This window comes from Gymnogyps californianus, chromosome 8 (genome assembly GCF_018139145.2).
Source record: "Gymnogyps californianus isolate 813 chromosome 8, ASM1813914v2, whole genome shotgun sequence".
NCBI classification, from domain to species: Eukaryota; Metazoa; Chordata; class Aves; order Accipitriformes; family Cathartidae; genus Gymnogyps; species Gymnogyps californianus.
The window spans coordinates 29,987,297-30,015,062 of NC_059478.1; the positions used below are offsets into that span (position 1 = coordinate 29,987,297).

The following is a 27,766-nucleotide window of genomic DNA, read 5'->3' on the forward strand; positions in this document are numbered from 1 at the left end:
TGCACCGCAGCGGCGCGGGCGAAACGCGTCACGGCGGGCGGGGGCCGGGCGGAGCGTGATCACCACTCCGATTGGCCGGCAGCGCCGACGGCCGCGAGCCAGAGCCGCAACGGCGGCGGTTGCGGCTGCCCCCTGGCGGGCGCCGGTGGCTGCAGCCGGGCCCGTGAGGGCTGGGCTGAGCTCCCGCTCCATCTGTCCGCAGCGGGAGGCGGCCCCGGCGGCGGGAGGAGGGCCGGGCCTCAGCCAAAACTCAACCGGGGCGGCCCGGACATCGCCGAGTCCCCTAGCGAGACGAAGCGGTACAGGTGAGGGGCGCCCCCGCCTCCCCCCGCCGGCTGCCTTCCTCAGCGCAAAGGCTTGGGCCTTCGGCAGGTAGCTCCCCGTGGGGTACCTGGAGCCCGGGCAGCTGACACAAAGCTCTTTTCTCGTAGTAATGTTTGCAGTGTTTGGAAGAAAAAAAGTCAGACTGGTGCTTGATTATCACCTCCCCTTTCCCCACACCGCAGCTATGGTGGCGATGGCTTGGGTGCCGTCGCTGAGACACAGGACGGACCAAAGCCCACGCAAGTATTGACTTGTCTGTCAGGACCACTCGATTCAGTCAGTGAAGGGCACGCTGCATGCTTTGCCCTAAAGCTTGTGACTTTTTTCTAGGCAGAAAATGAAAATTATTCACTCGTTACTAATAAAGGCTTTCTCGTAATATTTAGACATAGTGGTAATAAAAGGAAAATGAGGTGCTGATAGCCTTTTATTACGAGTCCAGATGTTAACATTTAGTGTTACTGCCTTAGAATTTGAAGCAGTTTTGTGCCTCCCTCGGACGAAGGCAGTAACCCAGCCGAGCTGTCCCTGGGATGGGTTTGGCCCCCACGCAGCCAGTGCACCCCTGTGCCTCCTTCTCACTGGTACTGGTTTGTTGAGTTACGCTCATCACTGGTGGCCTGAAGTTTGAGAGTAAATGGACTGGTGATAATATCTGCCTTTTTGCTCTTTGGGGAACTGCTGAGAGAAAGGAAATAGCCGGAGACATGCCCTTCTGTAAAATATTCCTTTCTGAAAGAAAAATTTAGAAATAGGGTATCTCTTGTGCTGATCACTAGAAGGGACCCTTTTTATTGAGGACACTGAATGGTGGAGGACACTTTGTACTGTGGTAGTACTGAAAATGTATTTTACACTGATGAACTTGATTTCATTTCATTTCATTTCATCTGATGCAGGTGGTGCTGCATCACATCCCAGGTGTAGGCAGTTAGTGCAGGGCTAGTGAAGCTCACTCTGCTTACTTTAGAGTTACAGCAAGGTTAAGTCTGGCGATATTTACTATTGCTGTTCCACTATTACTATATCCACTCTAACTCAGTGGAAATAGCTGAACTGCTTCCAGATCTAATCTGTCCATGGAAATAACATAGTCTTTGGTATGGTATTGTGTAAATAATCAAATAAACGTTTTAATCTCAGTTAATTCTGCGTGGAGGAAAGCCCTAGGTGTCCACATCTGGACATAATTCATATGTAAACTCACTAAACCCCCCATTGATAGGTCAGATTTGGCTGTAGTTTGTTTTTCAGGAGCCCTGTATGTTTTGTGATCTAGGTTCCTCTTCTGACTATGTAGGAGCTCTAAGCTTTCACTAGTACAGTCAAAACCAAAAAATGTTGGGATTGGTGGTTGATTTCTTTTAACATAAATTGTTACAGTGAGAGGCAATACAGTAATTTTCTGGAAAAATATGAATGTTTAAATCTAGACACTCATAAATTAGGGTTAAATAGCTACTTTGGATATATTTTAGGACTTTGTTGGATTAAAATCATGGAACAAAGAAATTGCATCTTTGTCTCATTTAACTTAAATTACTATTTGCTTGGACCTAAAGACGTTATTCACTGGGCACACACAAAATAAAGAACAATTTATTATAGACTCACCAAGAGTGAGAGAAAAAAATTAAAAGATAGGTAGAGGGAGGTGAAATATTTAAGGCTCACTCTTGGACAGATAATGGACTCCTAATGTCATTCACTGAGTGGTAGTAGGTCAAGCTCCTTCTCCTCTGCCTAGGTTAGATAGCTTTTCTTATGTTCTTTTCCCAAGGGAATTGGAGGGTATTGAGGGACAATGATTAGTAGTCTGGAGAAATCTATTTATGAATAAACATTAAAAACTAAATATGTACAACTCAGCTAAATGATGAAGTAGAGCACTTTTTCTTCAGTCTAATATGGCAGTACTCATTGCATTTGTATTGTGGCTTGATTGTTCTGTATGATGTGGCATGTGACATGCAATGTTGTACTGTGTTTACTCGGAGTAAATTTAATCCTTACCTGTAGTTAGAAGTTAATAGAACAACATCTTCAGAGTTCTGCCAGATGTCATTACAAAAGTGAAGACATCTTTTGAAGTTAGTTTTTTCTGTTAGAAAATCAGAATTATGGTTTATTTTGAAGCAAGCTCCACAGAAGCACCTCAGAAAGTGTTAATGAAACAAGACAAAAGTTTGGCGAACTGAAATAACATTAGGTTAAAGATGTTCACTAAAGAAACTGTAAAGGGTTTTTTTGAAGTTTCACTATATGAAGAGAGGTTTAAGAGTGTAAATTTTAAAATAAATGTTAAATCACTTTTCTTCTTGCATTTAATCTGGCCGGGTTTGACTGGAAGATGTATTTGACTTCGGAACATACACGAGTCTTTTCTGTTCACAGCTGAGATGCTAGGAGGCAAAGTCAGAACTGTAACGGAAAGCTGGCCTGCATGAGGAAGTCAGTATATGCACTTTGCCTGGATTTATGTCTAGTTTACTTCAATTCAGCTTCTCATGGTTAAGTGACAGGCACATGTGAAAGATATTCACATACTACACTCACTCCTGTTTAACAAAGACTGATGTTACACTAATCCAATTAAATGACTTTCTGTAAGCCTCATAGACTGCTCTGGTTTACAGCTTCCTAAAGTTCAGTCTCTTTGGGTGCCGTATTCCTACTAGAGCAGTTATGCTAAGAAAGACCTCAACTTCTGTGAATTAAAAAACCGGTACTTAGCCTGTTCTGCATACTAGTCCTAAGTGTATGCATAAGAAGAGGCTCAGTGTTTTGCAGGAAATGTTGGGAGTCCTTTTTTCCTGTTAAAAGTAAATTGGAGTTGCAGTCTCTCACAGCATTTAAGGATCAAACACTTCCATGTCTTTTTATTCCATTTCTTCTTCCTGAGTTTTTCCATGTAAAAAAGATCTAATGTGGTTGTATTGCCTTATTCTGTTACTGTCTGTCCACTTCTAGCACTTACAGGAAGTTGATGCAGTTCATTGCTGTTCTGTCTATCCAGTAAGAAGTACTTTCAGTGCCACTCCATGTATGGTGTGAATCTTTGTTTAAATACTATTGTCCTTTTATAGGAATATTGTCTTCAAACTGATCACTTAATACAGTTCTAATTCTTTAAAACAGAGTACCAACTAGCAAAGCCCTCTGATGCAAACAGATGGGAGCTACCACTAGGAAGCCTTGCCAGACCTGGGCATCTGATGAGAAAGTTTTTCTGGGGTGAGTTCTGTCTAAATGCCTGGGACAAAGTCATACCTGTCCTGCTGGGCTTAGTAGCTTGGGCTATTGAATCAAAGGTCCCCATATCTTTCCCATCACAATAAACCTACCTGTCTTATCATTCTGTCACTTACAGCACCTTTCTGGTAAAATTTTTGAGCTTTTCTCCAATCCTCTCACAATTTAACTGGCTATAGATAGTATCCAAAGTGTATTCATTCAAGAAAAGAGTGTTCTTTTGGAATCTCAAAGGCTGTTTATAACTAAAATAGGTGGTTAAAAATTGCTGATTTCTTGGCCATAGTTTCCTGGGTTTAGGCAGACTCCTGGCAGTAGCTATAGAAATGTGAAAAAGGATTCATTATTTTTCATACCTTTGGGCTTGAATATTCACAGTTGCATTCTGCATTCTTTATGAATTTCCATTCTATAAAATATCTAAAGGTTGGCCCTTCAGTAGAAGAGTGCTACTGATACTGAAATAGCTAACCAATTGCTTTCTTAACATTTATAGGTAGTGCAAAGAAATTAAAACATGAGCCTAAAAAAAGTAACATTCATATTTATACCAGATTGAAGGATTTTTGGCAGAACTATTACCCTGCTTATTATATGAACTTGGTTGTCCAATCTAAAGGTAATACGAAGTATAAACTTTGTATGTTTCTCTTAAGTACTGTCTGGTCTGACTTCAAGTTCAGAGGTTTTTTTGTGAGAGAATGACTCTACTGTAATTGTCTAAATTGTTTTATAAGCCTTTTCAGGAATATCAGTGCTTAATGCATTGTTGTTTAAATTACTGTGTTGGAAGGAAGAGCAAACTGGAATATGAGTTATCCTGAGAACCTGCATTTAAATTCATCTGGGAGGTGTCAACTGTCTTTCAGTTCTGTACACTAATTCTAACATATTTTATGATGAATGCATATTATGGGTGAGATAAAAATGGTTTTTGCTGTGTGTGTATTAGTTTTTTTGTCTTCTTAAAAGAAATGTCATGTTTGATGGCATTACAATAGATAGCATATTGCTACCATAGGGCTGTTTGGGTTATCTTGACACATTTATAATCAAAAGGCATGCTATGTTTGGATGCATTGGCTTAAGGTTGTATTTGTGAAAGACAGAAATGTGTGGATTGTAGTTCTTTTCATTCTGCTTAAAAGCATATACAAACAGTAATTGTTCTGACTCTGAAGAAAAGATCTCTATAAATACACATTTTTAGCATTATTAGTTTAGATATGACAGAAGGACTGTAATATAACAATGTGCATATCAACTCTTGATACTGATACTGGCTTATAAGGTTTGGGGGTTTTTTTGTTGTTTTAAGAAGAGCAAAATTTACATGATTTTCACTTCTGACCTATGGGGAGCAGGTATCTATGGGACTTGGTGAAACGGGATAAATCAGATAAACATGCTCTGAATATTTCTATTTGTTTGGGTTTTTTCTCATGTCAGTAAAAGCTGGCAGAAAGCGCTAATAAATCAACCTACTTTGGATGCCTAATTTAGCTTAGTTTTAAGGTTGCAAGATTTGGGAATTGTTTGTATTTTTCTGAAAACCTGCTTATGCCATTGAAATAGTTGTATTTCTGCTATTTTTTTCTCTTCACTAGAAACATTGAACACTTTGGAGAATGGGGTGACAGATTTTTTTTCACAGATTCCAAATAAGTCAGGTTCTTTTCTGATATTTTCCATGTCTGTAACTTGTGAAACTATGTTCTAAACATGCAGAATTTTATGCAATTGCTTTTCCTTGTATCTACAAAGGCTTTAATTCTTATTGATTCCCTTATCAAAGAAACTACTTTCACTGACTAAATTAAGACAATATAATCTTTGGAAGCTAATAAATTCATAAAATGTTTCTTTCAAATGTATTTGATAGCATTTAATGTGTTCCATGATGTGGATCTTGACTTTGCATGTAGATTCCTGTTATACCTGTGTTACTTCTTTAGTTGCTGGGAAAAGAATTATATTCTAGTTTTGAAGAATGTTAATTTCTGTGCCTCTGCATTGTGTGAAAGATAATTAGTATCAAAATCTAGCTGAGTCATCAGTCCGTTGTGGCTGTTGGAGACAAACTGACTGTGGGTTTCTTCTATGTTAATATTAAGCTATGCATCGTAATATGCTATTTAGAAAAGACATCCCGTTTTTTATCTTGAAATTGCGATAGGGGTAAGTTTTGTTTACTTGGTTAAAAATATAGCTCTGTAAGAAGTAACATCTACTGTTTTGGTGCCAAGTAAAATGACCTTATTACTCTCTGAGGTAAGGTTTTCCCTGCTGCGCTATGCTGCTGTTGCCAGCTATTGACTGAAAGACATTCTTTGCAAATGCGCATCCTTGCTTACAAGGCAATGCTCCCTGAAGATGACTAAGTAAACAAAAATGTGGTGTATTGACATCTGTATTAGAAAAAAAAATCCTAAGCCTAGCATACACTCAGGTGTGTAAATGAGTGTCTGAAAAGGAGAAAGATTAATGGAAATTAATAGAAAACAGGACTGGAAGGGACTGTCATAGTTGCCATGTTCATCCCTCTGTTCTCAGACAAGATCAGCTATCTCTCATGTGAATCTTTTTGTGAATTTTAATGAAGCTTTTTGATTTTGATTGATTTTGATTCCCTGCTTTTTCTATAGATTGTTTTTGTGCCAAATGCAAGTTTATCGTGTAATTTACTTTCTCATTTGAAAAGTCAGCCCCCATATGAATCTGTTTGGTTCTAACCTGTTTGGTTTGGCAATGCTAGAAGTTGGTGTGTAGTCCGGTGTATTAGAACTGCTAGCCTTGAAGAGTAACAGAGGTGCGGTACAGATGAATCCACCTCATTATATTTCCACAAATAATTTAAGAAAATAAATATTACTTATTTAAATTGGGGTTTTTTTCATGGTAGAACTGTGGCTTCAACTTACACAAAATATTATTTGCTCTTATTTAAAAACAGATGTGTGTTAATTCACACTTAAAAGTTTTACGGAGATATTTACGAGGGCTGACATGGGGAAGCTTTTCTCCAGTGGTTTCTTCTGAGATGCAGCGTGAATCTGGCACATCTTGACTGAAGTTAACCTTTGTGAATTGTCCTCTAAGTAGTTCCCCCAAAATATTGGTATTACATAAGAAAGAGGTATCTTACGTCACTGCATGTTTCAAGCTCTTCATTTAGAAATTAGCCAAGTGCTGTATTCTATTCATGTATTTCTGTGGAAGCTGATTTTGTTTAAACAAATCTGCCAAACTGTTTGAAGGTTCCCCAAGTGGCAGGGAGCAAAGGTATTTATTTAACCTTTAGCCCATGACCTTCCTATAGGGGCGGGTTATGTCTACAAAAGGGCTGTATGTCTGTGGAAATAATCAAAGGAGTGTTGAACATTTTACCTCTTTAATTGGAATGTCCAGGTTCTGGTCCATGTCACTTGAAAGGACATCTTAGTTGTGTCGAGCTGCTCAGGATGATACTTCAAACCTGGTCTACTAAGCAGCTTTTGCTTGCTTCCATATGGCCTTGCTTTGTCTTCAATAAACATTGTGCTAAATTTTTTTTTCTTTTATTTGAAGTGGTTTACCAAATCCAAGTTTCGATCATCTGACAGAGCCTGTTGACACACCAGAATTTCACAAACTTTACAGAGGTGAGAGACCTGGGGCAGTGCATATATAACAGAAACTTTTAAATTTTACCTTTAGAGATATGCTTATGCTGCTCTGAGTGGACCTCATATTCTCTGTTATGCTTTGACAAGAAGCTGAATTGAATTTTCTTTCTTTCTAACATTTTAACCTGTGTTTCTGCATACTTTTTGATTGGTTTTGCATTTCATTTTTCTTCATGCTTGTCATCTCCTCTAAACAACTCATTTTCTTCCAACATCTTTGACTCCAATATTTAGTTCTTTGCTTTTCCCTTATTCTATAAAGAAGGAAACTAGTCTAGTAGGTCAGGAGATCCAAACATAAGGCTTCATTAGCAGAAAGGTAGAGACCTCTGGCATGTCCTGTTTTCTCACAGAAAACTGCCAGGCCTTACTTGTCCCCTGCATGCATCAGATTTTCCAATCTCTACAGCCATTTGAAAACTTACGTCAAGAAAAATACATTGCTTTCCTTTTATATAGATAATTGTACCTTTGAGCAGTCTTTGATCTGGTGGATGCAAAAGTACCATCCATTTCCTATGCAATCCTTATTTGTAAAACCTTTGTATAATTTTCAGGGATCCCTAGCAAGAAACAGGCAAACCCTCAACTTTCAAGATAGCCCTTGCAGAAAGACTTTATGTACAGGTGATGTGCTGAATTCATTCAGGGTTGCCATGGCAAACTTTTTCTTCTTTATCCAGAAAAAGACTGCTTTATCAGTAAACGTACCCTTTCACAGTACCCTGTGACTTTTGCTCAGGGGTCTCATAGCTATTAGAATCAATAGATAGGTGGGCATTGAAATTAGCAGAGTCATAGGCCCTCTTGTGCATCTTTGCTCATTAATGCTCTTTATCCTTCATCTGTAAGTATACCAGTATTTATTCCCTCCACCTTCTCTACATTTTTTTGGCAAAAGGCTGTCCCTTCTGTACTGCATGGGGGCATATAATTTCAGATTCTGGGTTTTGATCACTCTTATTTTATAGCTAGGAGATACAATTCTCAGTCCTGCTGTTCTCCTGTCCACTTTCCCTGATCTCAAAGAGTTCTTGGTCATCTTTTCCAAGAGTCTATTTTGTTGTGCATAACTGCTCTCCTGCCCCTAGCAGCCATCATATTGGTTCTGTTTCATGTCACTGGCAACTTTTCAGTGATAAAAAAGAAAACAGGAGGATGGAAACCCGAACCGAGATGAAAATGATGATACTGACTGTAATAAAATAATCCCCTTCCAGAAGCGAGGAGTTATTTCTCTGCGTGTAGATCTCATAACAAAGTGATTTGGCGCTCTCTCAGAAAATTATTCTTGATTTCCAGTCAGTCAGGATTACTGTGACTATAAGTCTATCCCGTTAAACCATGGGGATGGTGCATAAGCAGTACCTTATTGACAGTGGTTTAACAGAATGGTAGATGGCAGCTTAATGAATTAATGTATATATTTTTATATATTTCCACATATGCAAGTGCATATGCAGATGTTTTTTTCTACATCAAATAAAATATCTTATGCATAGATGGCTCTTGGGATTAAAAGGATTGGAAATAATAAGACGTTTCTGTTTTCAATGAATAAACCTATTTTGCAGTTATCCCAGTCAGCAACATCCATCTGTTGAACATTACTTGGACCCTGCCCCCACAAGAGAAAAATTACAGGTAAAATGATGCTTAGACTATCATTACATTAATTATGTAATTATCATTAATTTACATTATATTTTGATTTCATGGTGTTTATAAAACAGTTTGTGTAGAGAACGCAATAAATGATCAAGACCTCATCTCGTGGTAATACCACAGAAAAGGATAATTTCAGGAAATATATTTTGTGCTTCTGATTCTTTGAGAATAGCATACAAAATGGTATCAGTATTAGGTCTACTATCTCAGTGTTGACATAAGAGATATAATATCCCATAAACATATCTCACTTTTAGTGATCTTCATTGTACAGGCCATGAACTGATACTTGTGTGTTGTAGGATCCTGAGGAGATACAGGGCTGGTTTGGATGGCCCCTCATATCCCAGCCTTCATTGCTTTTGGCCTCTGGGCCCCTAGCCCAAATACCCACTCCTGTTTCAGCACCAGCCTTTGTGGCCTGCTAGTCTGCGTGGTCTTTGACTCAGCTTTGAGGGAGATGTTACAGATCTCTGATGGTACCTACAGAAGCTCCTGTGTTGAGGTTAGGAAAGGTGTGCACGTTTTCCCCTCTATGGCGGCACAAAACTCTGATTTAGGAAGAACAAAAGAGCTTAAATGCTTGCCCAGTCACTTTGCATCCTGCAGTGGAATAAGAAAGGTCAGGCAATAACTTATGTTCAAAAAGATGACTTCAGTGGAATGGATTTGGTTTATTTAATAGTAAAGAAAAGGTCATGTCTTTTGTTCTTTTATTCTCACATAAATTGATTTTGTAAAGCTGAAGTTGGTTTATCACCATTTGTGTTCTATGGCTTTGTTATTTCAGTACTGGAGAAAAGGTCATCTTCTTAGTGGGTACCTGATATTCCATGGTCCATTAAAACTGCATTATTTCTGCTGACGCTGAAGTTCTTTTTTTTCTCGCATTTTTTTCTCTTTTCTTTCCCCCCCCCTAACTTCACCTGTCCCAAGTCAACCCAGCTCCAACTGGGTACTTTGTCATGCAGTCTAGTATATCAGAGGTGCCTGCGTATGACTATATCTTTGTTTTATTTGGGTTATAGAAACTTGAATGTCTTGGCTGTGCTAGCCTGATACGCCATTTAGATTCACATAGATTTTTTTCATGTTTTGTTCACTGTGCAAGAGCTTGAAGAGATTCCCACTCTAGTATCTTTCCTTAGGGGAGTGAATTGCATTGTCTGTCTCAAAGTGAAGTGTCAGTAGAAGACAGCGACCGAGTATCGGCATTCTTATTGTTTCATTGGCCTCTAACTTCTCAACATGAAGCCGCTCCAAGAACTGAAAGCCTTTCTAACAACTCAATCTATTTCCTCCTTTTTTTTTTTTTTTTAGTAAAAGCCCCCTGATTTCTAGTAGAGATCTAACTAAGAAAATATGACAGCATCTCAGGAGTGAAAGCATCTGGGAGGAAGGCACCAATTTGGGGCTTGCAAGACTGGCAGTAGTTAAACAAAACCAAACCAAAGAAGTCGGAAACCCCAACCCAAAACCTTGTGACCCTTCCGTCTCCTCAAACCATCATATTTTCTCTGTGTGCTCAGAAAATGCTACCTGGAATCACAGAAACACAGTACAAAATAAAACTATATTATTATTATTAGTATAATGATATTCTGTAGGATGACACTTTAGTTCTTATTAAGAAGCTTTTTGATGAAGCATTTATATACTGTAAGAGGGTTTTTTGTTATTGTTTTAAAGGCCTTTTTATTGCTTTTGACATAGAGGGGTAATACTAGCATCTATAAAGATAATGGAAACAGATAAAGACATTATGCCAGTCTTGAGTAATTTACGAACTGAATAAACATGAAATCTTTTTTCACCAGAAGGGTGGCTTTTTCTGTTCTTAATGCAAAGTGACTACAATTCCAAGTTCTCTTTAGTTTTAAATGTAGTTCAAAGTATGCAAGTTGGTGAAAAAACAGAACAGTCTAGAGGAAAAGTATTTGCATACTGGAATTGAAGCTGACAGTGTTTCTGCAGTCCCTTCCCTTCCCTTCCCTTCCCTTCCCTTCCCTTCCCTTCCCTTCCCTTCCCTTCCCTTCCCTTCCCTTCCCTTCCCTTCCCTTCCCTTCCCTTCCCTTCCCTTCCCTTCCCTTCCCTTCCCTTCCCTCTTCTTTTCATTTCTCCTTTCCTCTTCTCTTTTCATTTCTCCTTTCCTCTTCTCTTTTCATTTCTCCTTCCCTTTCCCTTTCCCTTTCCCTTTCCCTTTCCCTTTCCCTTTCCCTTTCCCTTCCCTTCCCTTCCCTTCCCTCCTCTTCTTTTCATTTCTCCTTTCCTCTTCTCTTTTCATTTCTCCTTCCCTTCCCCTTTCCCTTCCCTTCCCCTTCTTCTTTTCTTCTTTTCCTCTCTCTCTCTCCCCTCCTCTTCCCCCCCCCCCCCCCCCCCCCCCCCCCCCCCCCCCCCCCCCCCCCCCCCCCCCCCCCCCGTTTATGTACATTCCCACCTGATGTCTTCACAGGTCTGCAGAGAGCTAAGAATATCTCTGTGTAATCTGTTTTGCAGACCAAGACAGAAAATTAAGTCTTTGATAAAGTAATACCAGTTAAAATGTCCAGTGCAGGTTAAAATAAAGACTTCCTGTCTTTCATTTAATTTTCTCTGTATCTTGGTAGTTATCTTTTGAGGAGGTAGGAGATAGCATATTTTTGCAGGAGAAAGGAAATGCATACTGGGTGTTAGTGCAGCTGCCTCAATATGAAAGTAACTTATCACCCGTATGGTAATCAGAATAATCTGCCAGAACGGAAAGCTATCAAAGCCTCTGCTGGAATGGGCCATCAACCGTGGGCAGCACATTCAACAAACGGAGAGCTCTCGAGTGTGTAGCCATGGAAGAAACTGATACAGAGCAGCAGTGAAGTGTGTGTATGTTACGTAGTCTTCTGCTTGTAACTCTATGAATATATTACATCCCCCTCTGTGTAGCATGTCCGCTAACCTTTGATCAAGACTGTCTGTTGTAAAAAATTGGATAGTAGTTATATTGTAAGATCACTAAAGAGCTTCATGAAAGAGAGGATAATTTATTTGAAGTATCTTTAAAAGCCCATATTTCACTAGGCCTTAACAGTATAGGTTTTGAATTTTTAATAGAAATGCTTGATTTTAAAACTCTGGGGCATTTCACAATTTTTAACCATCATGAAAGATTCCTTAAAGTGATAAAATGCATTTATACGTATTTTGACCTTATCATGGCCACTTCCATTTCAGATAAAGCTATGAATCTTCCGAATGTCTTCTCTGCAGCTACCTCTAACACATTTTTTTTAGCATTGTTAATATACAGCAAACACATTTTACTGAGAGTTAATGTAGTCCTTGAAAATTAATTCTTTATTCAAGGTAGGTGTTACCCTTGCATACTCGTGAGAATGCTGCAGGTAATCATACGCTGATACTTTTTTTTCTTTTCCTCTGGCATACAAAATTTCGAAGTCTCGTGCCAGAAAAACTAGAAGACATCCTTGTGTATCCTCGGAATGAAAAAAGTAATACCTAACTAGGTGTTTCAGGGTCTTAGCCTGAACAACTTGTTCTCAGACTACTGACTTGAATGTTTGTTTCTTTTCTGTGTTGATTCCCGCTGTAACATCCTTTTTCATTCATGTAGTGTGGTGCTTCTAGACACTTTTGTAAGCATCCTCTCTCTGAATCTGTCAGAACCAGCATACGGAGCTGATATTGCTAAACTGGAGTACAAACTGGTGGCTGGAGAGCATGGTTTGGTCATTAGAGTGAAAGGATTAAATCGTAAGATACCTGTAAGTACTAACAGCGCATTGTCTGTAACAGAGCTCAACAAATCATATGCTGAACATTGTTTTCTACATTAGTCAGAAGTCTGAAGTGCTTAGGTTTACATTGCAACTCATTAATTCATAGTTTTACATGGTTTTAAAGACTACAGAGGGATAATGGTTTTGCATATAATAACGAACCATGTGCATTTTTTGCCAAGTACCTCAAAAGCTGTAAGGTTAGTGAGGTGAAGACTTACGGTTTAGGGTGGAGATTTTGTGACATGAATTGTAAAAAGAATGAGTGTGGAGTAAAGAAGGCTAAATACAAAGCAATTGGTCTTTGACTCAGGCAATGTTTTTTGCATGGAGTAACAAAGAAAATCAAATGAAAATGTTTAAAAATACTGAGATCTGATGTGAAATTCATAATGTGACTCTTCTACTAAGGAAACAGTATTTTCTTTACAGCCAGCTCATCATTGACCATTTGTCTGACTTCAGTTTTACTCTAGCAGTCTTCGAGATGATTAAAGAGGAACTAAAAAAGACTTACTTCAATATGCTCATCAAATCAGAGGTGTTAGCCAAATAAGTGTCAGTGGGGAAAGGCTTAATTTTTGGATAGTGCTAGAAAAGAAAGCAATCATCTTTGTTCTTCCTGTGTTGTCATAGTAGCATAAAGTAGTGGCTTGAGGAGCTGCCTGTCTTTTTATCAGAAATTACCGTGCAGTTCTTTGCATACTCTTGTTGAATATAGTGAATGCCAGCACAATAATTATATATGAGCACAATTTTCAAACTGCCAAATATTTTTGGTTTATACTAAGTACTAGTACTAATGATCAGATGCCAAAGGCTGACATGAATTCACATATAAAAAGTTATCCTGGGTATTTTTTTCTTCCAGATGCTTGCATTTCTTCTGTCAGCAGCACCTGTGTGTATGCACTTGGAGGTTAACGGTCCTTGTTAGAGGATTATCAAGTCTTCTGCGTAAGTGTCAGCTGGGGTCATTCCCCTCCCAGAGTTCCAGCCCAGCTGCCCTTTGCTTCGTTCTAATTGCCGTTGGTCTCAGATCACTCACATGTCATGCTCTTTCCTTGTCAGTTCCTCTCACCCTCTCTGGAAGCAAACTTTATTTATACTTTGATTATAATTTCGACATTTTTTATTTCCTTTCTTTTTAAAAATTTTGGTAGAGAAGTGGAAATACTTGAGGCCTGCTGCTGCAGAGGTAGGGGTAAGTAGACAAAACTGACGGTGTGTAAGATCTGTCTCAACCAGCAAAATTTCTGCTTGATTCAGAAAGGATAGCTTACTGGGGTTAGAGCTTCTCTGTAGCCCAAAAGAGCAAGACATCCTTAGAATCTTCAACAGTCTGAGGGAAACCACATTGCTAAGTCTCTTGAGTAAAGACAGTAGCTAGTACTGTATGAATATAATCTGACGTCTTATTTGATACTTATTGGATCTGATGACAAATATTCTGATAGCACTGTGTGTTGATTTTTCTCAAGGGAGAAAATGTTAATCAAAATAATATATGGCTGTAGACTCCTGATCTGCAGGAGCAGCTGCAGGTTACTCCTCTTTGGCCTTATTCTTCTTATGAAGGTAGAGTGCACTCTGAAAGAAAATACTAAGTCAAAGCTCAGGGTATTTTATAGCCTTCATAGCACTAATAGCTATTGACACTACAAATTATGTTGTCTTCATTAGGATTTTTGCCTTGAATTGACTAACTGAAATTAAAAGGCTTCTGTATACCTGCTAATTAGAAGGCTCTGCTCCAGTATTTAGGATTAAATTGAGCTTTTTGTAGGCTGCTGTAAAGAGTGCATAGGTCCCTCAGGAAAGAGGGAGATAACTGTGCATCAAATAAATGTATAAATATAAATGTATAAATATATATACTATTTTGTATTTGTGTTTTGGTTAAGATGTGAGCGGGTGTTTGACACTTTGCTATCTGTACTCAGTTCAGAAAGCTCCAGTTTGCTCCTCCGGCCCGTCCCTGCCCTGTTCAGTTCTGGGTGGTGGATTTGCCAAATACACATCTGCTCCGTAAGGTGAAAACTCTTAACAAATGTAATGCCAACTCTGAAGTGACAGTGTATTACCAAGTAAGGTACTAGACATTTGCACATAGTTGTTCATATTACCCGAGTAGTTTGCTGCACAGTCACAATTTAAAGCACAATCAATCCAGGACCAGTCTGCGTGATCACTGTGCAGGGAAAGTGAACTGAATGATAGTGGTTTTGTAAGCACAATTCCTATGCACAAGACTTACTAAAATCCTTGATGAAATTACAGCTTATATTATTTTATGCATGATTATTTTGGATATGTATCTTTTGCTTTCCATATGCCTGCCACTGCAGTCTTGTTTTTGTCACCTTTCTTATTTTTCTTGCCAGTTGATGCTTTTTTTTCACCTTCAGTTAATTCAAGATAGTCTTCCCACCTGTGCCGTGGATCCCAAATGAAACCATTTGCTTTCTGCTTTGAAGGCACAATGGGAAACCAGAAATTGTTGGCTTGTTGTTTTGAATGGTAACTTACTGAGAATTTAATGCGGCAGTCCTTCCAGGCTGGATGTGTTTTGTTTGTTTTAGGCTGGTGTGAGAATGCCAAAATTTGAAATTTGGCTTTTCCTGCAAAAAGACCAGTGCTCGTAAATGCCAGTCTGTTGAGGCATCGCATACGGTTGAGAGAACGAACTTATTCTTAGAATGAACTTATTCAGCTAGCTGAACTATTTAAAATTTCTTGTTCTTACAATGCTTGTATTTACGGTACAGTGATACAGATCTTGGAAGCTCATGTTTATCTGTCAGTTTTGGAAATGAAAATAATTTTACACAGTTCTTTAAAATCTCTGCTGTGCATACTCAACCATGTTTTGTAATGTTGAGATCGCACAGACTGTTAGTGTCTGTCTTTTTTATTCCTTTTAGTAAATAGATGTTCTTTTTTTCTCAAGTCCATTGCCCTTAAAATTTTGCTGTTCCCCTTTGCTGTTAAGATTCCTTAATCTTAATCTTAAGATCAATTAATATTGATAATAAAAAGGCCTGTGTGAACAACAAACAACAACAAAACCTCCTAAAATATCTATTTTGAAATTACTAACACAGGTTTTTTTAAAAACCTATTTGTTTGTTAAGCACTGTTGGTTTTAGTGCCTGAGCAACTCTGCATGTGTCTTTTTGGGTGATGCTGCTTCTGTTTTCAAGACTGCTGCTACTTCTTTTGCAGTTTCACGGAACTGTCTTAAAGGAAGAGCGGAAGTTAAACATCCTAGCCAGAGTATCTTTCTCACTCAGCTCGTAGGGGTATGATTAACAATACTATGTGGTCAAAGTGACTCTACTGAATATTGCCTTTTAAACAAGGGATATTAGGTATTTATTGGAGAAAGGTGCTCCACAAGAACGACAGGAGGCAATTGAGAGGAACAGAAGGGCAGGCACAGGTGTAGAAGTGCTACTGTGACCTTAATGGCAGCCTAGAGATAAAGGCTTTTGGTCAGGTGTTGCCTGAAAGAGGTAAACTGTGAAGGTTTTCCTTCTCTTGTAAACATTAAGGAATAAAGGAAGGAAAGGTGTGTAATTGTCTGGTGTGGCTCCGCAGGGAACCAGAGCTGCCTTTGAGGTCCGTGAACTGCTCTGTTCATATGGACAATATGTCTGATAAGCTTCAGTTATTGTATTTTCTAAAACAATTTCCATGTCCTATAGTAAATAAGGCAATGATTAAAAAAGAAAGAAAAGCAAATATGAGAAATTACTCATCTGATCATCAGGACTGTCATATTGGATCCGACTAACGCCATTTACCCCATCTCCTATCTGATAGTAGCTAGTAATGGATACTTAGAAAAAGAATTATGTCCTAGTGCTTTCTCTGTACCATTAATGATTTTATATATGTGTTGTACATCCGCTCAGTTGTGTCTTTCTGAGTTGAAGCTTTGAAAACTGTAAATCTTCCTCAATTATCCTTGTTGACCTTCTCAGTGTCTTTTCTAGCTGCATTAGGCCTTTTTTTAAGATGGGTAGATCAAGGTTGTATGCAAAATTAAAAATACATATTCACTATGAGTTTCCTCTACAGCAACAGATTCTGTTAACCTCACCTGCTCTTTTGCAGGCTTCCAGCCCCTGTTGTGTTTGAAGAAGTTTTTATTATTAACTTCTTCACGACTTTTATTGCCGCTGATGCCTTTAGCATCAAAGTAGTATGGAGTCAGTTTATGAGGTCAGGCTTTTAAATGTGGCACACATTTCAGATTATAATAATTCAGCTAATAATAATTTAATGTAAATTTCCAGAAATTTCTTGTCAGTTTTTCATTATTACAGAAGTCTAAAAGTCAGCTTAGCCCTTGTAAGAAAATTCCTGTCATCAAAACTTAGACCTAAACATTACTTTCCAAGTATTGTTTATCTTCTAAGCATTATTGCAAGATGTTCTCTTTGCTTAGATCTTATTCAGGTCTGTGCCTTGTTAGCAAAATAGATTCCGGGATTTTTCTTGAACGTTTGGTCATAAGGCTTTCCATGATCCTTTATGTGTCATGGCTTGAATTAAATGAATGTATGTGCTTTCAGCTAAGTCCCAGTGGGGGAATATATGCATGAAAATAAATTACTACAGTTGGAACTAATTAATAATTCCTTGATTGGCAGACTCGGCAGATAAAATCCTGAATAGGGTAATGTGAAATGTCTTTGTTATTTGGCCTCAGTTGTACCTTGGCAAGAACTGTAGTTATAACCTCTACTCTTCCACCTGACTCTGTAGCCTATAGGCAAGGACTGAAGAACTGAGCTGATGTGAAGACCAAAAAAAAAAAAAAAAAAAAAAAAAAGTATCAGTTCCGACTTCTCTTTGCCGCAATCCCTTGTAAGCCATCCATGTAACCAGGCTAGGGCCTATGAAACTATCATCAGGAAGATTTGCTTGTTATGCCATCATAACTTTTAGCTCCCTGCTAAGATGGCTGCCTTATCATGACTGACAAGATTACAATGGTTTCCTTAATAGTGTGGAGAACTTAGCAGGCAGTGGCAGCTAATCCCTTAAGAAAATGTTCTCCCACCGAGGTAGATGATAGTGAAATTTGAATGCTGCAAATAATTTGAAAAAGATTTTTTTAAATCATGTTAATTCTCATTCTGCTTGTTGATGCATAGGTACAGATACAAGTTAGCATTACTAACCTCCTGTAAGAGCTAAGAACACAGCCTTAACTAGTGCTTGTTGGTTTCTTCTGGTAGATGCTACCGCTGTTGGTACGAGAAATCTAAGTTCAGTGTCCTGAGGCAGATGGCCTCACTGCTGGTGACACTGTTGTGAGATAATATTTTGTGTTACTGTGTCTGCTGCTGTGATACCAAAAGCCACAAGTTCATCTTTATCTGTGTAAAATTTGATTCTGTGAGACTTGCGTCTTGGTGGGGGAGTCTGTGCTCGTAGCCATACAAGTAAAACAAGGTGCGCTAGGTCAGTCTGTTTCCTACTGATCAAGGTGCAACGAGCTTGGAAAACTATTTGCTAGGCACGTTTGATCTAGCTGAGAATAGCCAGTTAGGTCCCTGTCACTATCCTGATGAAAGTCAACCCCCCATTTTCTCTTACAGGGACTTCAGATTATTTACTTAAAGGCATGGCTCTGCATATTTTTGTCCTGTGACTAGGATGACCAGTGTGTGCCTTTCCTCCAGCTCATTGTAGCAGATTAGGGTTCATCTAATTTCACCTCGTCATGAAATGACAGTCTTGGCTAGGTCATGCTTGCTGCCAGTCCGTGGGAATGATCGTTTGCAAGTTGTTGCAGAAACACACAGCTGCAAAGCTGCAGCCCCAATCTTTGTCATCAGGACAATCCACGACCACCCTCAAACTGTGACTGAAAACAACTGTTAAGCCGTCACCTGGGACAGTACCGGTACCTTCACTGACCAGTGTGCTGTTTCCAGGGCATCCTTGGCCAGGGCAAGCTCTTACAAACAGTGCTCCCGTTACAGCTGTTTGACTAGAGGGCACCAGGACCTGCAAAGTAAGAGTGAGAGAGTGCATGTGGGTGTTTTGTTAATTAGAGTTTTGAGCTGGCCATTAAGCACCCAGCATGTTAATGTGCAAATGGACTGTGGCTTGAATCTAAAAGGTGGCTTATGTATCCCACATCTAAATTCACTGTCTCTGTTGCTTTCTCCCTTTGAATCCTTCCAATGTTGACACTGTGCATTTAGGAGACAACTGAAATTGGCACTACTCCATAAACTCCTGCACTGAGACAGTGACAAAGCTTGCAACAGACCATGGCTATAGCTCCCTTCTTGAAGGCAAGGATGTAAATTAGGAAGACAGATTTAAAACTGTTTCACAAAGTTGAAGGACTGATTTGATGGAGAACAAACTCAGTGTGAGGAAATGATGCATACATACTCCTGCAGAAGGCAGAAAGGTAACCAAGTTGCATATGTTCTATAAACACTAAAGGGATTTTATATGAGTACGTGTAGTTGTACAGCATCTTAATGAAAGTAGGCAGCACAGTATTAGTATGGATTATCTCATACTGTATAGTTACTATGTGTAAAAAGTGAAACAAAAAATAATAGAATTTTATTGCAAATACAGCATAGAGTCAAAAAAAAAGAAAAAAGAAAAAAAGGATAGTTGTTACGGCAGGCATACCTCAATGCCCCAGATAGGTCTGGGACTCTTATGAGGCTCTTTCACTTCTTCTCATTTGTGCTGTCCTCTCTATTTAGACCTGGAGGTATTTTTTTGTTGTTGTTGTCAGTTTTTCTATTTGCTACCATGTTACTCTGCTAAAATATTTCTCCATTTCAGTTAAATATTTTAAAGTAAGAAAAACTGATTTTCAGTTAAGTAGAAAACTAAACCACCAATATTTACCAGTACATAAGTCCACATTAGTTCGGTAATAACTATTTGTGTCTGACAAGTGTTAGCTGCTTGGCAGCCTTCCTTTAGGGACAAATTGACTGAAAGTTACTTTCAATAAATACACTGCTTCAAAAGGCTTTACAGCACCAGGTGACAGTGAAAGGCTGTAGTGTCTTCAGTGCTCTGATTTCTACTGCTTCTTTGAGTATATCCTGCAAATTACCTGGGGTAGGAAAAAGAACGGTCATTCGATGCACAGTTTGGTTCTCTTGGTTTTCAAGAGGTACATATCAATGGATATTGGTATTTATGGCTACTTTATTCCCCTGGCTGGTAACGTGAATCTTAAGTGAAGTTATGCAGTACATTTCCCACAGAGACAGACCAAGGGGGACATACAGCAATACCTAGAAGGAGAAAAGTCTTTCAGGCATTTGACTGCCTGCTCAAGCTTCTCTCTGCACAGGGGAATGTTGTAAGTAAGTTCATATAGGACCCAAACTACCCATCCATTTCAGAAAATGCCTCCTGTCGTCCCTCCTTGTTCACAATATCCTTGTTTCTTACCTAGGATTTCATTTTTACAAGAGAAAGGGAAGAGAGAGCAAGCTAACTGCACATTTAGTTCTGACTCACTTGTGTCTCCAACTAAAGCTATCATTGTACTTCTAGTACAGTGGATCTCATTTCGGCTTTATTTCCATACAAGAGATTGTATGTTTTAAAAAAAAAAAGTTAAGACTGCCTGTTGTGATTCCAAGAATAGTGGTATTTCTGTCTTTTTTTCAGGATGGCAAAAGAGTGCATATTTGGCTGTAACAAGTTTTTCAGCTTCTGTAGATATGCTTTACCAAAAGCTGTACGAAGAAATAGAGTGGTTTGCAACTAGTTGTTGAATAGTCTAACACGTAATAGTTCGCATTAAAAACTACACCAGTTTTGTTGTATGCACCATTCGCTTTTGAGACAACGTTTTCTCAGAGTGGGTAAGGACTAGTGTACTTGTACCACTGGAAGTTTTACTCACTTACTTTAGTTACATCACTGATACAATTGTTCAGCTCAAGGAAATAATGAGCCCGGTACTGTTTTCCACGTGATTTGAAGATGACCAAAACCAAAGTGGCAGAGAAAGACAATTCAGAACAAAATGGTCTGTTCGTTTACATGTAGAATATGAACTGTTTTCAGTGTTACTATTGCAAAGCTGCAGCTAAACAGCTAAACTACACAATAGCGTTCCCGTTTGGGTTTGGACAATTAAGAGCTAAGGAAAACCCAGACCAAAATATGATACACTCCCATGTCTAGGACAGCATTGTAGGCACTATAAAGTAATTAGTTCAGTAGTCCCAGATAAAAAAATTTAATCTTTCTATAGAAACAGTGCACTGTTTTACAAATGTGTTCATTTGGTTTTCAGTAATCCTTATTGATGTCAGTACAGCAAGCGTTACACAGAGCAGATCCCTCCCCCGCCCCTCCCTGGTTCTTTTGTCTGTAACATAAAAACTGAAACACAAAAGGCACCAAGCAAGAACTTACTCTAACAGAACTTCAATATGACAAGACAGAGATCAGAAATGATTACAACGTTAAACATCATCCTAACAATCTGAACCATTATTTAAAATAATTAATTTCTTAAAAAAACAAATTTGGTGTTTGACTTCTCAGTAGTTATAAATCTGTAAAGGTTGAAATCAGCACTGCACATGGAGTTCATTTACAATGGTTTGAAAAAAACTGCAGCCTTTTATACATGGTTTATACAGGTTTGTTTGTGTGCATGTGTTCTTAAAAAAGTATCAAAACTGTAGAACTTTCAAATATATTTACAGTCGTCTGTTAGTTACAGTGTTATCACATACAGCCTTTTCTCAGTTTTTTTCTTCATGCACACAGTGCATGGATTTGTAGAAACAGAGCTTCATACCTTAAAACAATAATTGGATATCTCAATCATTTTTTCACTGCCTTAAAATCTAAAATTTGAATAGAAGGATGCTTGATTATTTATGTATTATCTACGCAGGCCATGAATATTTTGAGAGTATCTATTATGTTTGTAACACATACTAGGTCTTTAGACGCTTTCTTCCTTTTCTTAGTCAAGAAGCAACTTCCAGCTCACATTATACTGTGAATTTATTCTAAAAGAAAGAAAAGCAAAAGGAAAAAAGGAAAAAAACCCCAAACCTATTCAGGCTGAGTTTCTTCTACTCATTTGAATACAAAAAGCTTGGACTGATGTAAGAACTCTAGGAAGATTTCTCTAGGTTTTGGTACAGTTCAGGGAGGTGCTAGTCCATTATGCAGTAGTAGGTAAGTGTATTCACTTCCCATAGAATTCCCTGGGAATCTTATAGAATGAGATGAGAAAAACCAGTGTGTTTTCTGCAAGGTGCAGGATGACCCAGCCAAAGATATTGATAAGGCTGTGAATTTTTAACCTCCTTTAACCTCCTTGCCTAGTGCTCTGTGGTAGGGGAGATCTACCGTGCTGCAGGTTGTTCCATTGGCAGTAATTTGGAAGATAATTGCTGCACTTCAAAGAATTCTACATATACTGAATTAAGACACTGCCCCACAGCATCTCCTAAATTAGGATTCTTAATCAGTATGAGTAGGGGAAAAGGGCAAGGAGGGAAGGAATTGACTTTTGTTATTGTGTTGAGTTTTTGTTCCTGATGAGCCAGGTGAGAGTGCTCACTTTGGGTGCATGGAAGTATATGGCTAAGTCTTTGTTTCTACTAAATCTAAGCTAATTTGAGAGGTGCAAGATTCCCAGTGGGGAAGAGCATTTAGATTTACATTTAGAAACAAACAAACAAAAAACCTAAACCAAATTTGTACCAAGCTGTAAAAAGCAACAATACAACACAAAAAAATCGGGCGCTGTAGGAGTTTCTCCTGACTGAAACGCTGTAAGCGATAGCTCTTCAGTTAAAAGCACTGCAGCAGAATCTTTCTGGATAGACTGGAAAATGTCAAAGCAACCCTTACGAGCCAGTTCGGAGAACAGGAGCTCTGTTCGTTATGGGAGTGCTTCATTTGTCAGCTATCTTACCATACAGCTCTTTCTTACTTAGGGTCTTTAGACTTCAAAGCAAACTTCTCCAACATCCTGTAAAAATTCAATTATCCCTAATTTTCATAAACGTAGGCTAGTAGTTTTAAAATATATGTATATATTTTTATATATATGTATATATTTATATGCCTATATATCTATCTAGTCTAGATAGATATATACACAGATAATCTATGCACAGCAAGCCAAACATACAAAAAATAAATACTCTCACCCCTCTACTATATTTACAGAACAGATCTTATAATCCAGATTTTGTTAATAAATATTTCTAAACTGCCTGTACAGAATTTGTTTTACTTATGTTGATGGATAGCCACAAAGCATAGTCAACATATTTACAAAATATCTATAAATACAGTCTTAAAATAAAGCAATAGCTGCTGAACCTTCAGCCTGGCTGGTTATGTACATTGAGTTAGTAGCTCAGCTGTCGCTTATTCACTATCACAAATGGGTAGTGCAACAAGTTAAAATGTGTATAAAAGATTATACATACAAAACTCTCACATCCTTTGGATGTTTGCAGTTCATTATAACTTTGTGGTTACCCTTCTGCAACATAAATAACGATCAAAAAGAAGAAGCAGGTTCTGTGATCCAAAGCAAATTTCTTCAGTGTGGTGTTTGGAGCAGCAACTGCATCCTCATGGCAACCCGTCATCTTCTAAGCTTAACGCTACACGCTGTGAAGGGGAAAAAAAACCACACTTGAGAAAAGCTGTGACTTGTGATACTGTTGCTAACTTGTATTTCTTGTTAAAAATCTCATTGTTGTCCCTAGTGTACTGGTGACAAATCTATTTTATGCACTGATTTTTCTTCCCCCAAATGGGGTCGCTCGCTCAAGTGTTACTAAAGAGGTGTTGGAAAGTTTACTTCACTTGTGTACTAGATAAAGTTCCTGGTAAGGATGACATCTTCTCTAGTGTGATCTTTAGCAGGATCTTTAGATAATATAGGGCATTACCTATGTGCCTGCCTGCCTATAGAAGGTATACTGCCTTCACTCCTTACTTACGGATCTTTATGCTCTCTTGTACAAATACAATGCAGTTATAACTGCCAGTGCTTCATCTCACCAGGGCTACTTCTTTGAAGGAGGCTCCTTTACAGACAAACTGCCACGCAGAACAGGTTCTCTCTCTTCTGCATACACAGGACTTGCTATCAAAATGAGCGTTTGCTTTTTGTAAAGTTTAATCTTGCCAAGGTGAATTTCCTTAACTTCTTACAGAACCTCATTCGCTCCTCCTTGTGAGGAATCTGAGTCGTCTTTACACTGTTATGTTATAGAGAAAATATTCTCCCTGGTTTGTAGAGAAACTCAAGTTATCCTTAAGATAGTTTAGACACTTGGTAGCAGTCTAAGCACAGATATAATGGAATCCAGCAGAGGATAATTAATCAGCTGTCACATACTGAGCTCTTGAGGTAGCTAGCTTTACACTTACTAGCTTACTAGGTGTATTGATTAGGACAATTATTCTTCATTTGAACAGAATATCTTATTATATAGACCATATATTCTAAGACAACGGCATGAGCTGCCTAGAAGTTTAGGCTTCTGCCTATTCAATGATTATTAGAGAAGTTCTTTTTTTTGTCATTATATGGCAAATAAACAACACTAATTGGCTGGAGATAATTCTGTATCTAAACTCTCAACAAAATTAATCTTCTCTGTCAGCAGTTTCCTCAGATACTTACTGCTGGGTAGACATGTCCAATTTGGGTAGTCCGCCCAATGTGGATTTCATCTTCATCTTCCTCTTCTGTTGTCTTCCTATACACTGGATTATCAAAATTCATGCTTTTAGTATTCTTTCGTTTCCAGTTTCTCCAGATGAGGTATCCCCCCATGCACAGCAAGCCAATGACCACTGAGGAAAGGGGAAAGAAAGGGCTGTTAGCCAGGCACAAATCTGCTGGGATGTTCCCATGTAGATATTCATCCTCACACAACCTTCTCAAAGCCAGGCTACTTTTCCCCATTTAAACAGTTCCTGTACTCTTTCCCACCTCCAACCCTGAAAATTGGAAGAGTGTCTTTACACTATCATTTTGGTATGATCTCCCTCAAAGATTAAATCAAGTCAGCTTACCGACAGGAATGACAATTCCAATAACAGCTGCTGTCACAGTTGAATCAAAGCCTTGGTCATTATTTGCATCTGTAATTACAGAAGTCGTTCTGATCATTTAACTCATTTACTGGTTTTAAAGCCACGTCTAAAGAATGTTTTATGTTAGTAACCACGTTGTTCTGCCCATCAGAAAGCTTTCGTAATCAAAGAGTTTACAAAAAGTTTTGTAATAAAATTATTACAAAGAAGATAAAAAGCATATACACACAAATCTGGGCTAAGCTGAGCTGCTGCTTCTTCAGAACGATAAACAGCCTGGCCATGAAGCGCTACTGCCCTCGCAGGATTGCAAACTACACACCAGGAGAGTGTGGCCAGTTAAGGGCAGTGCTCAGGACAGCGTTAACAGATAGGGAAGCTCTGACCATAAACGAGTAAGTGACTGTACTTGTGCCTCTAATTTTCAAGCACAAAAAAGGAGGCCAGTTTGAAAAAACATGACACTTAATGGAAATTCCATGCATGGATCAGGGGATGGTGAATAGTGCTCTTAAAATCCACAGCAGAACACTTTCTAGTGCTGACACAATTAATGATTTATTGAGCTGTCAGAAAAAGAATGTAGTTCCAAGCCATCTGCACAGCTTTTCTTTTTAATTTTTTTTTAATTTATTTACAGCTAAGGACTAAGTCAACACATATATCACTCATTGCTGCAGTCTGCCTCAGCATGCAAGAATGACCCCAAAACTCAGTATTATACTTACAAGAGAAAAAAACAATTATAGGGAAAAATAATTAAAAAAAAAAAAATCAATATACCTTTCAAGTTATATACTTAAAAATGTTTGCTCTGAGCTCTTATAATAGGGGATCAGCATAGAAAATTTGTTTTTGCTAGAATATCAGGAATTGAGAGAGTAGGAACTAACTGTGGTTTGTCTTTTGATACACCAATTCATGGACCTTAAAAGGCAATTTTTCCTTTTAAATACTTCCCTGTGGCAGGTTGTTCTATTACATAGTTATTTACTTAATAAGCCAGACTATTTCAAATGTGGACAATTAAAGCACCTTGCTTCCATGGCTTATTAAAAAGTTAATTATTGCATTTGAGAGAAACTTGCACAAAAAGAACTTAGAAGAATGAATTTTAGAAATTGGATTCTGGTTTCACACATGCAGTACAGAGTGCGCTGCACACTGTTCCCACAAACAGGCAGCCTAGTCAAATAGGGATGGCTTATTTTTGCTTTCCAGATGCAATGGAAACCGCCTATTCTGCTTAGTGAAACGTTGAGGAAAAAAAGCATTTTACTGTTTTTAAAGCAATCTAGATCTGTTTGAGGTCTTGAATGACAGTCCTGAAGAGTAAAGTTCTCTCTGGACTAAAATATTTTTTTTTTTTTTTTTTTTTTTTTTGAAAAGCAGTTGAGCTTTTCTGCTTTACCTTGGCAGCACAATCGAGAGGGATTACCTGTTAGCACTGAGATGGTAGATTGGTGTTTCATTACTCACTCATTATGTAGGGTGAACTTGAGGAGAGCCTGTTAGTGCTCTCCATTGGGATACTCTTCTAATATGTAATGCAAAACTTCAAACGTATGTCATGGATCAGGCCACATCATTAACATGCAAAGCACAGCCCCGCAAAACAGATGCAGCTTGTCTTGGGCTGTTCTAATTCCAAACATCCAGCAGGGCTAAAGCTGGACAGGAGACATGTTTCACCCACAACTTGTGCTGGGTCACATTAATAATTAAACAATTAAAATAGGTGAAGCGCCTGTAGAATCATCCATATTACGGTATGCAGCACTACAAACACCACTGAAGCTGGGATGAACTAGTATTAGGCACAAGGCAAGGACTAGTATGAACTCTCAGGGCCTCATCTCTAGAGCCCGTTTCATGTGTGTTGGATGAAAACCTGATACAAGTTCCTTAACATCCAGAACAACTAGAATCACATCAGCCATCATAACACGGATGTCTGCAGAAAGAGTACCTGATGTCTCCTGCTATGCAACAGGATGTGCCTGCATCTGACCTGTCTCCAACTCAGATGTTAGGTCAGGTCTCCCACCAGTGCATGAGTTTTTGTGATATGGTATATATAGAAAAAGAAAAGAAGAATCTCCTTCTCTTACAGTGCTGTGATAAATTGCTGTTTCCGGTGGTCATCTCAGAATCTATCAGGATGGATGTGGTGGAAGGTAAGTGAAAACTTGGGGTGGCAATCGTAGCTTCTGGTACAGCTTTGAGGGCGACGTCAGTGGTGTTACTGGCACTGCCAGGTACAGTTGCGATGGTCGTGGTACCGGCAGTATGGGATGCCGTGGTTGTAGAAACCAGTACAGTAGTTGAAGTAGCTGGAAGATCTGAAAAGCAAGAGCAACAATGAAATTTGGTTAAAGTAAGTACACAAAGCATATCACAAATGGTGATATAAATCTGGGGAGAATTGTTATGTTTAATGATTAGAAGCAGAAACCAAATTCCAATTCTATTTACCAGGTAGTCAGACTGTTGATAGTTCTGTGCCTAAAGCTACACAAATAATTTCCTGAAGTCAAGCTTAATTTATTAATAGTAATAAAGCACTCTGAATGGAAGGTAGTTAAGAAGTTCAAAAACTTGTGGTTTTTTTCAGTACCTCAGAAGATACTGAATTTGTACCAGGAACTATTCACATGTTAGGGAAAACTACATTGAAACCACTCATCTCTTTGGGATATTATCAGCAATGACTGTGGCCTCTCCAGATCCAGTATCTATAGGGCAATAACATGGCAAATTTTAATGATTTCTTGACCATTCACACTTTTAGTACTGGGCCTTATCCTTTTTTTTTTTTTCCCCTTCCTGCTGTATCTTTTTCTGGTTATGCTTTCAAAAATAAGCAAGCTTTCAATAAAGGACACCACAATGCTGTGTTCAGAAGGCAGCAAGTAGCGGAATACAAAAGCTAGTGTTTGTGTTCCACCATCAGGAAATATATTCACTGTAAGTATG

The 27,766-nt window shown here is 38.6% G+C and overlaps 2 protein-coding genes across 3 annotated transcripts in view; one reads left to right on the plus strand and one right to left on the minus strand.

Annotated features, from left to right (window-relative positions):
• Positions 1-240: 240 nt before the first annotated feature.
• On the plus strand, positions 241-27,676 carry LOC127018931 (nardilysin-like). 2 transcript variants are annotated; one of them, XR_007766848.1, is made up of 8 exons: positions 241-305; positions 3,463-3,558; positions 7,144-7,217; positions 8,816-8,885; positions 12,517-12,667; positions 13,554-13,639; positions 26,904-26,967; positions 27,655-27,676. XR_007766848.1 is itself a non-coding variant. In XM_050900756.1 (7 exons), exons 2-6 carry the CDS (start codon positions 3,497-3,499, stop codon positions 13,617-13,619), a joined length of 423 nt encoding a protein of 140 aa, XP_050756713.1. In that variant the 5' UTR covers positions 241-305; positions 3,463-3,496; the 3' UTR covers positions 13,620-13,639; positions 26,904-27,016. The 2 variants fall into 2 exon arrangements, 1 of the variants encoding a protein (XP_050756713.1); XM_050900756.1 differs by lacking the exon at positions 27,655-27,676 and having other exon boundaries at positions 26,904-27,016.
• The window catches only part of LRP8 (LDL receptor related protein 8), a 194,291-nt gene continuing 189,729 nt past the window's right edge, over positions 23,205-27,766 (minus strand). The window contains exons 15-18 of the mRNA XM_050900755.1: positions 26,902-27,132; positions 24,770-24,838; positions 24,375-24,547; positions 23,205-23,350 (exon numbers count right to left, since the gene is read on the minus strand). Of these exons, the coding sequence (XP_050756712.1) occupies positions 23,312-23,350; positions 24,375-24,547; positions 24,770-24,838; positions 26,902-27,132 (512 nt within the window). The 3' untranslated portion in view covers positions 23,205-23,311. The remainder of the gene's footprint in view (positions 23,351-24,374; positions 24,548-24,769; positions 24,839-26,901; positions 27,133-27,766) is intronic.

Coding starts and splice junctions, on each gene's coding strand:
- LOC127018931 (XM_050900756.1), top strand. CDS start 3,497: ATGGGAGCTACCACTAGGAAGCCTTGCCAGACCTGGGCATCTGATGAG. Junction 3,559..7,143: donor GATGAGAAAGTTTTTCTGGG/GTGAGTTCTGTC, acceptor TTTTATTTGAAG/TGGTTTACCAAATCCAAGTT. Junction 12,668..13,553: donor GATTAAATCGTAAGATACCT/GTAAGTACTAAC, acceptor TTTTTCTTCCAG/ATGCTTGCATTTCTTCTGTC.